The sequence below is a fragment of the Rhopalosiphum maidis genome, chromosome 3, assembly GCF_003676215.2.
Source record: "Rhopalosiphum maidis isolate BTI-1 chromosome 3, ASM367621v3, whole genome shotgun sequence".
NCBI lineage: Eukaryota > Metazoa > Arthropoda > Insecta > Hemiptera > Aphididae > Rhopalosiphum > Rhopalosiphum maidis.
The window spans coordinates 57174547-57187143 of NC_040879.1; the positions used below are offsets into that span (position 1 = coordinate 57174547).

The 12597-nt window shown below is 23.7% G+C and overlaps 1 protein-coding gene across 1 annotated transcript; it reads right to left on the reverse strand.

The window, feature by feature from the left end:
* Positions 1–1026: 1026 nt before the first annotated feature.
* On the reverse strand, positions 1027–10515 carry LOC113555621 (glycosaminoglycan xylosylkinase). Its single transcript, XM_026960085.1, has 8 exons — positions 9811–10515; positions 9126–9323; positions 8045–8217; positions 7196–7389; positions 5754–5931; positions 4401–4577; positions 3453–3512; positions 1027–3300 (listed from the first exon to the last, which is right to left on the reverse strand). The coding sequence occupies exons 1-8, from the start codon at positions 9928–9930 to the stop codon at positions 3099–3101; spliced, it is 1302 nt and encodes a 433-aa protein (XP_026815886.1). The 5' UTR covers positions 9931–10515; the 3' UTR covers positions 1027–3098.
* Positions 10516–12597: the final 2082 nt, after the last annotated feature.

The window sequence follows — 12597 nt, forward strand, 5'->3', positions numbered from 1 at the left end:
ATTAGTTTCAAAGTTGATAGGCATAGTATAGGAGCTTACAAATATCTAAAATCTAAATATTAACAATTAATACTTTACATGCATCATATCATTGAAGAGTGAAAGATCTACATTAGGTTAATAGAATAAAGGAATATTAGAATAATCATAAGGAATAATCATTATAGTATGGTGATGTTTTGACAAATTATTATATATTTTTTTTATGTAGTTATTATTTATTTAGTGATTAAATAACAACATGGGATGAGATTATTTCCTTTCTCGTCTTTCTAAAATACACCATCAGACCTTGTAATTTTCCATTTAAAAGCACATGTCTGTACTTGTTATTAATAACATAGATCAAAGCAACCAATTTGGACAACATATTATCTGCTATAGTTTATCTATATTTAGGTATATTTTGGACATACTAGTGTGAGTTTGAAAGATAATTGAATATTTAAATGAGCAATTATCTACATCATAGATATTTTTTTGTACCTTTGTTAAAATTTTCCTTTACCATTGATAAAATATAATTTATCAACATATTTTAATTTTTATGTTGCAAACATGAATACAAGTCAAATACTGAACCTTGGTCAAAATTTATCCAGTCGGCAAATAAAATACTACGCAATAACTATAAGATGTATTATTAGAAATGCAATTTATTTTTGACTTTTTTTAGTTATAAAAAAATGTATCAAGAAATAATACTACAATAATTAATACAATAAATAACAATAGATACAATTTGAATTCACTACAATACACATAGGTACTATTATACAATTAATAATATTTTAAAAAAACCATTAACAATAGATAATACTATAATCACATTAAAAGTAGATACTTTCAAACAGAATACATTTACAATAAAATATTTTTGGTGAACGTTGCTTTTATACAATAAAAAAAATACTTATATAATTAATAAATATACATCTAATTGTATAATATTATTGAATACAATATAATATATTTAATGATAAAATACAATTTATGGAAAATCATAATAATTTAGCAAGAGACCAGTTGAAAAAAACGTAGAAGCACATAAATATGTTTTACAGTTTTATCATATATTACATTTGCTTTATTTATTTGTGTATCTATCTAACTATTTTAGTACTAATACTAATTTAATACTAATTTAATAATAGTAGTTATTCTGAATTTTTGGAATTTTTAACTTAAATAAAACATTATCAGAGGAAGAAATATCTCCATACACTAACTTAATATAAGGTCAATGAATAACTCTCTTTTATAAAGAAATCATTAATAACCATTGGGTTTGTTTGATATTCGTAATGTGTCTTATAGTGACTACTGTGTTCAGTATAACACATCCCAAACCTTTTAAGATATTTTCAAGGAAATTGAGTTTTGAATTGTGTAGTATATTATTTATATTTTTTACTATTTATTTATTTTATGGAAGGATGTCCAAAATATGAAACACAATAAAAAATAAAGTACTTTGTATTCATTTGCAAAATATACATATGAAAATATATGAATATATAAACAAATTTATATTTTGGATATTATAATCCATTTAATTAAGAGTAGGAGGTGTTTAGATTAGCCTGAATAACAACTAACAAGTGAGAGTTTCTCATTATTTTGGTAATCTGTAATACAACAAACGGAACAGTGTTACAAGTAGGGCGCACATGAACTATGAAGCTACCGCGTTGAAGGAGAGAAGAAAAATCAGTTTTACCACAAATGAGTTTTTGAAGAAAGGTTGAAAATCACAAACATGACAATGATCAGTCAGAGATAGTAGATTTAAGTTAAGATGCACTGGGTCATAGTCATGAGCAGGGACAGATTTAACAGTTGTTTAGTCAACCTAAATTGTGCACTGAGGCCTATTTAAATCCTAAATTATAAAGTTGTTTTTGACTAAAAATAAAATGAATATTGCAAACTAGAATATAATTTACCATTGCTTTAATAATAAAATAATTTAAACATACAGAAATTCTCCAAAAATAGAAAGAATTAAACTAATAAAGTAATAATTTATATATGTAAATCCAAGTAATTCTACATTCTACCTACTACCATTATTCAAATAGGTATTATTATTTATAAGAAGAATCAGTTTTACCACAAAGGATTTTTTGAAGAAAAGTTAATTATCTTATAATATTTTGGCTGAACATCAACAGTAGAAGATACTTAAGTACGACACAGAACATAATGTAAGAAAACCACCTATCAGAGAGCCAACAAAACCAAAAAATAAATGTCAAAACCCAATGGTTATTAAAAAAGTTCTTTTGAGAAACTTCTATTTAATTTCATCACCAAAAGTGACAAGTGAACAATGAAACTTTAGCAATTGTATTTAGAGTCAACAAAACATTTTTATATGACTGCAAATTTACTAAACGGTATAATTTCAAACTGATTATAATTGGTGAAAGCTGGAAAGTATATTATTATTAATTGCGTTTTTACAAAACAAATATTTTGTGTAACTTAAAATATACAAATCATGACAGTAGAAGCTGATTGGCCAATAGCTGAACACTAATAAGACATTTTACTAAAAATTAAAAATGAATAACTAAATTTTAAATCAAGACATTAAATTAAATTATACATTTCTTTATTAACATACATAAATATTCTGATATTTATATATATTAAGTTAAAGTTACGTATTAAGAAATATTTAATAAAAAATTAGTCACAGTTTGTTCATCCTAGATTGAATAAAACCTTTTATATTAACTAATAGCTTAAGATTCTTAAAACTTTGGGCACCAACTATCAAATTCTGTTTTATCCCTGAAGTGAATAGTGCCAAGTAATGCATTACCTACCTACACATTTACATTTATTATCGTAAGCTATTATATTGATCAGTTTTCAAAAGATTATGTTATGTGCATTGTTCCACGAGAATCTCACAAAATTATTGACATCAGATATTATAAAATAATTTCATAATAATTTTGTAGATCTGAATTAAGACTTGAAGTACAATATCTTACAATCTATGCAATCACAGTTAGACAATAACAAATAAAAATACAGTAAAAAAATTAATTTAATATTGGGTCTTAACGATGCTATTGTTATTAAGATCATTTGAGAATCGATTTATCTGATTTTCTTTGACACATAACAACAGTAGCATAAATTATTTTTAGTCGTCGCTCAAGTGCGTGGTAATGTGGTAGAGTAAGAAGAGATAAGGTCTCGTGTATGTCCAACATACTTTGTAATATATTTGTGAATGTTCCGCCTTTAATCGATTTAAGTCTTTGCCAAGTTTTCAAACGGATTCTGGTTATAAAATTTAACAAACATAATGAACAGTATATATTTATGAGTAGAATGTATGTATAATAAATATTGCGAATTATATAGCTTAATTTTATCATCACAATAGATCTAAATACTTATACTAATAAGTTATATTATATAATTATACTTACATACAACATTGATAAAGTGGAGCCAGTATGTCAATGTGATCTTTATAAGGATTCCCAAAACTGTTTCAAACATTTTTTATTGTTATTAAATAATACCATAAAGGCCGTACCTGGGGGGGGGAATTTTTCGTGTTTTAATATGTGGTAGTAAAATAACTATTTTAATCAAAACACAATTTTTTTAGCTTAACCCCCCACCCCCCAAAAAAAAAATGAATTTCCAGTTACGGCCTTGAATACCATGCATGAGAATTAATACAAACAAAAAAGCTTTTAAGCTTTAAATCATTATACATAGAAATAGTCTCTAACACGAGATTTTGGATAAAAAAAAAATCTAAATCACTAATTGGGATTCTATATCTCAATGGCTATTTCTAAACTGTGAGAATCTAAAAAATATACATACTAATAGAACACAGCAATATATTAAATTTTAATTAATTTTTCTATTTTAAGCAAAACAAAGTATGAACTCACTCAAAAATATTTAATTCAATTAGGCGTTTATTTATTCAATTAATAATGATATTAATATAAAGATTTAGCATCAAACTGAACTATTGAAGCATCAATTGAAATAAAGATTTAAACATATTATGGTATAGTACTTTTGTTTTCTTCTAAAATAATTTAGTAAGCTGTATATAATAAACAAAAAGTTACATACACCATTGTAAAATATTACAGAACTCATACTTTGGAAAATTATTTTTGGAATTATTTTTATAGAAAATTATAAAGAAAAGTGTCACGTGTTTTTAATAAAATCTTAATCATTTTCAGCAACTAGAAATTGTTTTAAAACGATTGATAATCAAAATATAATGTTTAATAATTTAAATTGTGGTAAAAAAAAATATGTGCAGCTGATTTAGATATATTTTTTATGTTATAACAAATTAGGTTTCAAATAGATAAGATTTATTAATTATAAACCCTTCATACCTTTTTCCATTATCAATTAGAAGAATAGTATTATTGAATTGTTCCATAACTTCATATCTATGTCGATCTCCGTTTCCGATTATAAAATCAAAAATAGATACATCAATAAAATCTAAGACTCTTTCAGAATTATAGTTAGATTTAACACTATCACAGTAATCATTATCGTCTTCCCATCTAAAACAAATAATTAAATAAATTTATTATACAGACTTAAAAAGTATTCTATTAAAATGTATAGATAAATAATAATAAATAAATAAATAAATAATAATAAATTATACCATAATAGGCACATACAAGAAAGGTTTTATGGGTTATCCCCGAAATTAAAAAATGTACATAATATTGATTATTGTAAACTATTTAAAGAATCCCCCTTCTGATTTTTTTTTTTTGTACATGAGCAGTTATGACTAAAGAGTGGATTTTGCATTGTTTTACATAAAATTGCACATTTCGACTTTATTTTTATAAAAATGTACTAATTGGTACTTTTGTACAAATATTTTTATTTTAATCTAGTATAACATTTATTATTAACAGATATTATTTTGTAATTTATTAAGTTTTAGATTTATGCAAATTGAAAATGAAAAGGGACAAAAAATAAATAAAATTGTTTATGAAAAATTCAAATCAATATTTGATAAAAAAAAATCCCGAACATAATATTTTACAAATATACAATGATTCAATAAATGGAAATTACGTAGATTTAAAAGAAGATCCTGCTATTACAAGCTGCTACAAACAATGGCCGATAACAAATGTCGATGGAGCATGTGTGTTTTCACAATTAAAACACAAATCAAGTAACAGAATACATCGTTTTACAAAAAAAAACTTAGATATGTATATGATAATAAATGTTAATCAAATACTGTAAATCAGTTTAAATTTTGTATTCTAATAAACACTTAATGGTTAATGCCAACTAATAAATAATAATATTATAAATTATAAATAGCAAAAAAAAAATATAAATACCTATAATAAAAAATTTATTTCAACACAATTTTGCATATTTCAGCATTTTAATTGCACGATTTTTAAGTGTTAGCTACATAAAAAGCCAGTCTTTAGTTATAAACTTATAATACTATTAATTAATTATATCATGGAATAAATTAACTATAATACAAATGAATATAACATATTAAGTTGCTAATAACGGTCAATACTTGGTTAATAAATATTCTCTCTGGGCCAATTAAACATTGTCATTATTATTTATATATTTCATTTGATAAATGTATACTACTAATAATCTATACTTATATAGATATACGGTAGGTTTCTGGTTCACAGAAAAAAAAACAAATTAATAGTTTAATAAAATATTTTTTAAACCTGGCTTTTTTGTTTTCAATATATGTTCTTCTCCAAGGGTGCAAATGTTGTGTAAGCTTTATATTTGATGGCAGATGAAATATTGCTGCTCCTTCTAGACGTTCACTTTTTGTACATATTGGATCTTCACGTTTACAATAATAACATTTGCCATAAACACATGTCTCCTTGGTTGTTGCTTATCGACCCAAAAATTTAATATTATACAAGTTCAAATTAAAATAATACATTTCATTTATAATAAGTACGTACAAATTAGATAAAATAAAAAAAATTATTTACTTAGAATTATATTACATTTATTAAGTTATTTCAGTTCATATATAATGACAAAATAATCTTAGTGGATTTGGATTTTAATTATTACTACTAAATTAAATAATGTACATACAATATAGTTATTTAACTTGACAAAAAATAATAAAAGGCAAAGCTGGGCACTAACTAGTTAGTTTTAATGCATATTAGTTAGATTAGATTATTTTACACAATAAACTCAACTATACTCTGTTCAGCGAGAAAATGCACAAACCAACCAAAATCTGTTTTTTCTGCGTATTCCCCAATGATACCCAGCCATAAACAAACCAGTTTTGATAGCATGGTGATGCGAGGGGTTGCGCAAAATCGGTTCATTCCCTCGCTGGATAGACTATAGTTGAATTTAATGTGTAAAATAATCTAGTCTAACTCATTAAAACCAATAAGTAACTAGTTATTCTTGTAGGTTTTTTTTTCAGATACTAATGTATTAATATGATTATTATTGAATGTTTTGCGAGGTATTTTGAATTTTCAATTTTATGACAAAAATATTTATTTTTATATAAATAAAATATTAATAATACTATTATTTTACTTTTATAATAAAACTTTATAATATACTATATAGGCTATATTTCCTATATTATGTATGAATTTTTATATTCATAGTGTGTCAATATAGAGTAGGTATAGACAAATATGTTATGTTATACTGTTTGTATATTTATTATTTTGTTATAATTTCTATATTCTAATGAGTTATGATATTCTAAGAAATGAAAGTTAATACTTATTACCTACCTACCTATCTACTTGAAAATTTGATCAATATCAGCATTCAATTTCATTTTTCATTCATCTCCAATAGTTTAAGTTTGTTACCTACCTAAATTATAACTAAATTATGAAATGTATCAATTTTGAAAAAACGGGTTTTTTAATTTATATTTTAAACTAAAAAAACTAACTTCTAACTTAAGTTAGTATTTTCACCAAATCAACTTCTAACTTAAGTTAGTATTTTCACCAAATCAACTTTTAACTAACTAAGTTAGAAATTTGGTAAATTTCAGAAACCAACTTCTATTCTAATTTAGTTTGTTTTTGTATTAAAGTTACATAACTTTAACTAATTAAAAAAAATGACTAACTTTGAGCTTTAATAAAAGGTAACTTACAATTTATGTACATTGTTTTTTTTAATCCAATATTTGCTGTTTCGTGCAATTCTGATGCATCTAAGATTCGTTTCACCACAATTGGAACACGTGGAAACCCAAGAATAAGAGAAATATAAAATGCTATTATTTCACCATTATAACGATCTTTACCGGCATATACACTGCCTTCAATAATTTCAGACTCTAGGTACCTTAAAATATATATACTATTAATAAGGACTAACTTATTACATTTAAAAAATAATAATTGTTTCAATTACATGGCTATCTCACAATATGTGGTCTACCAATGTTTTGTGTTCTACTTATAGCTGGGAATCCTGCATCATTATTATTTAATACTTACCAATTTATATGTTTTATGTTAATTTTTTATAATGATGTATATTTTTATAACAACAGTTTAATTGGTTTAGTGTTGTTTATGGTAAAGCAACTTTTTTTTAATTTTGAGCCGAAAAAATAGTTTTTAAACTTTAAAGTTTTTAAGCTTTGTAACTCTTTTCTGCACACAAATTTCAATAAAAAAAAATACCATACATGCACAAAAATTGAAATTTTTAAAAATAACGTAATATTCATATTAAAATTAATATTTTTTTACAATTTAAAATATTAAAAAAACTACCAATTATTTTTTGTAAATTTTGTTTATATATTATGACAGGTAAGTACGATGACTTATGTCCCACTGTGCATTAAGAATAAATCATAGTTTAATTAATTAAAATTTTTTTATTTTTCCATTTTGGTAGACCGCATATTGGAAAATTTCCAATTACATAAATATACATTAGAAATTACATAAAAATCTATGCTAAAATAGTATTTTAATTTAAGTACTACCATTTTGGTTTAAATAGAACTTCTTGTTTATTTTCAAACATAAGTATTAACTTAAGCTGGGTTCCTTTAAATGCATTATATGTCTTGGTAATTTTTGATGTTTTTAATAAGTTAATAGTTGATCCCAGATATGGTGTACCATGAAGAGGCATAAGTCCATTTTGGTTCATTACCTAAATAATTTATTTAAAATATATAACACAAATTTACTTTTCCACAGTAAAATTATAACATTTTAGATAAAAATAAAAATTAGTCAAGATCAAAAAACATTGAGAGGACACTGTAATTATTTGAGTCATATCTATTATTATCTTCATACAAACATACAACATTGCCAATTTGAGTTCAGTATAAATGATTTTGTATTTTTAGCTTTAACATTAGAGTAGATTGACTTATTATCAAAATAAAGATAAGAACATTTTTTGTGCATACGTATTAGCTTAGGTTTTGTTATTTCATTTTTAACCAAAATGTAAACATTTTAAAAAGCCATTGCTTAAGCGTAGATAAATTTTCATACTTTTAATTTTGATAATTGGTCAATTTACCTTACTATTATAGCTAATAATACAAAATCAGTTGTACTGAATGCAAGATTAGGTGATATCTGTGATTAAATTCAAATTTAACATATACATTATAATGACCTACTCTTCATCTCTATTATACAGCAAAGCAGCAGAGCGATAAAACTTGCCAGCCCTTTTTTTTTTAGTTATGTATAACCTATTATAAATAATAAAAATAGTAAAATTCTTGTAAAAGCCATATCATAATAAAAATTCTTAACATGTATAAACTAAATACCAAATTTACTAAACTAGCATTAACAAGTAGATAAAATTTCAATAAAATAACATGATACTAGTATAAAAATAAATTTTAAAAAAAGAATTTCATTTGAAATGACCTAAGTGGTTGAATTGTATATTTCTATTATAAATATAAATTTCATTCACATTTGAAATCTATTTGATTCACCTAAGTGATGTTCACAAAGTACAAATGTGAACACAATAAATATATGCTTTTCAAAAACTAATAATAATATTTGGAAAAAAAAGTAAATACTTACTTTAATAGTAGCAGCAAATAAATCAATATCACCATTGATCTTTAATTTTAAATTACTTAAGAGTACATTAAGTTCTCTTAAAACATTTGACTGAAAAGTTGGTACTGGTACATCATACTCTTTGTCAAGTTTACTCAACGAATTCATAATATTTTGAGTAGCAGAGTATGTTGCATTGTATTTAATGATAGATGGGTTCTAAAAAGTAAAAATTCAGAAAATATTAATAATTGCTTTTTAGTAAGTATCTAAAATATAATTTAAAAAATATTCCATTTTGATTTAAAAATAAAAAACCCATTTTTTATATATTATTAAGAATTAACCTCGGAATTAACTTAGCATTATATTCCTGTGGGCTTTGTGTAAATAAATAATAATAATAATATATTTTGTCATAAAATATTAGCTTACAATAGTATATAAAATATACAGTATATATAATACCCCTCAAAAAGCAAAGCTTGTGCTCGGGATGGGTAATTTCCAGAAAAAAATAAAAATAAATTAATAACAATTTTACATTTTATTTTTCGATTACTTCATAAATTTTATCCTGTATCTATGTATAATTAAAGTATTGAAATTGATTTGCCCAACTCGTAATATATAAATTATTACAATATAATATATTGTAGGCCAATGATAATAATTTAAATTGATTAAATTTTAAAGGTTTACTTACTCCTATAGATGATTCATCTTTTGAAAAAAAGAACACTAAATAAACATTTAAACACAAAACGAGAAAAATGCTCAATAAAGTTATATAGTAATATTTATAGTAGCATTTAAGATATAACATAATTGTTTCTAAAAATGTGTTTTACTACTTAATAGTTCAATCAGAACTACATTTCTATAAGACTATGTGAAAACATTTTTATTCTATACAATAGTTTGTTTAACTTTTACAGTTATTCCTTATGAATTATACTAATACAGTTGATTTTATATATTTGTAAAAAATAAAAATATTGAATGAATGTAGTAACTAGTAGATTGGTCGATTTTGCACTTATCACTATTCACTTTCTGATAAGGTGATAACCGCAAAACTACATGTTAAATTGCCTAAGTATTTTATACAAGGGGTTATGGAGTTCTAAATTCTAGTTAACAAATTTGAGATGGATACTATGTAAATATCAATTATTATGAATTTGTAACTATTGAAAACAATTGATTGAGAATTATTAATATCTGCTTTGCATGCATTTAAGTATAATGTACTAACTACTCGTTTTCACGAGATTTATATAGTCAACATTCTTAAATCAAACACGGTTTATATTTTCCTCTAAACATTTGATAATATATAAATTTGATCTAATATTAATTGAATTGATGATTGCAGAAACGACATGAGTCAATTTTTTAAAACTTTTGGATAAAAAATGTATAATTTAAATAATTCTGAAAAAATTCTTATTTAAAAATGAATACTAATAGAAATATATAATAAAAACGTTATGACTGAAGACGTTTTTCCACTCAACACAAAAAACAGATAACTAGAATGTGTTTTTGCTAATATCTAAATTTCACAAAAAATGTAACTCGTGTCGTTTTTGCAATCATTGATTTAATTGTAAATAAACTGTGATAAGAACGCGGTAAGTAGATTAGCTGTGTTATGCGTATGTAAAAGAACATGTAACGCTGAAATATAAAGTTCCAATACATTTAATGAGCTTTTCGATATTATCATTTTAATTGAAACATTGATTATTAATGATTTAATTTTCAATTTAATAGGTATATTAATTTGAACTTTATTCATATTTTTTTATAAGCGATGCAATTTCTATTATATTAACAATACAATTAAATCGGGTGGAATAATTAATTATGAATTTAATAAATATTTTGTAAAAGTTGGTAAAAATACTGAAAACGAGTTTTTTTTTTTAAAAAAAGGACTTAGATAAAAACAAGGAAATATATGTGTTAGTTGTTACTTGTTAACAATAAAAAACAATATTACAGTTAAAAAATATGAATAAAAATTTTAATTAAATTATCTTATTTTTATTATATGTTCAATTAAAAAAAAAAAAATTTAAATAAAAGTATACGAAATATATTATACGAGTATTATAATTATTAAATATAAAGTAACAACTTTTTTTCTGTGTTAAAATTTAAGCATCAGCTAGGAAACACAACCTGAATGTTTAAACTAAAAGATCAAGAGCTTACGGTGAAAGGTGATCATTGTTTTGGAAAATACTACAAGATACTCCACGTATGGTATTTGGTAGTAAGGTAAATAATTATTATTCAGTATAAATTAATTACTAATATATAAATATATCTAATTGAGAAATTGCGATAAGAGGACGTAACACCCGCGTATGTTGTTGCCGTCTTACAAGTGTGCAACATAGCAAATTTACGCTCAGCAGATCACGTTTAGCTCCGTTATAGTTTAAAAAAATAAGAATGAATTGATCTATTGTGAAACTTTATGGTGAGAACATTATCTGTGTTTGTATGTTGGATTTTTTACGATTATTCAGTTTTTAAGTGAGTTATGAGCATTTTTAATTTACGCTTTATTATAAACGCATAACTTGTTGAAAAATTAAACTATCGTAAAAAACCCAACATACAAACACAGATAATGTTCTTATCATCAATTTTCATAATAGGTCGATTCACTCTAATTTTTAAACATGGAGCTAAACGTGATTTACCGAGCATAAATTTGCCATGTTACGTACTTGTAAGTCGGAGACACACATGCGGGTGTGACGCTCTCTTAAAATATAAATTATGGTTATTTGTATTGACTATCAATATTGATTTTTATCATAAAAAATGTTGTTAATAGTTTATTTTTAATTTATAATTCATATTCTTTAAAATATTAAAAAAAATAAAATGCCTAGTCTTAAAAATGGTATTGCAAAATGGTATAACACTAAATTATTTTTATAAAGTAAATAAAAAATCAAAAATCAATGGAGCCTTTATATTATATGGATACAACTACATGATTGAGGAGTATACAGTGTATACTCACTTCTTTAGATTTTTTTTTTTAGCGTATAATCTTTAAATTATCGACGATAAACGGGTATACGGCCGTATAGCTTCATATACCTATTAGAATTTTCAGTGATAAAAACAAAATGTTCTGTAGATTTGTAATTTTCATTTCTCAGATAGTATGTACTAATATTATTAGCTGATTATTAAAAATTATTTTGAGAACCAATTACTAGTATCAGATAGAAAAAATCGATATAATTATATATTATGTCTATTTTTAACTCGGCTATGGTTGTGATTTATAATTTCTATGGACAATATGTATGCGTGTATAAATGTATAATTGTATATGAGTGTGTAATTCTGAATCTAATTCTTGTATTTTTAATAAAATTATAATACACTAATCAGTAGTCAATAATATAAAATATTATGACATGATTTTTTCATGTTTTTTTTTTTTTGTTAAAAACTA

Coding starts and splice junctions, on each gene's coding strand:
- LOC113555621 (XM_026960085.1), bottom strand. CDS start 9,930: ATGTTATATCTTAAATGCTACTATAAATATTACTATATAACTTTATTG. Junction 5,932..7,195: donor AAAAACAATGTACATAAATT/GTAAGTTACCTT, acceptor TGGGTCGATAAG/CAACAACCAAGGAGACATGT. Junction 4,578..5,753: donor ATTGAAAACAAAAAAGCCAG/GTTTAAAAAATA, acceptor TATTTGTTTTAG/ATGGGAAGACGATAATGATT.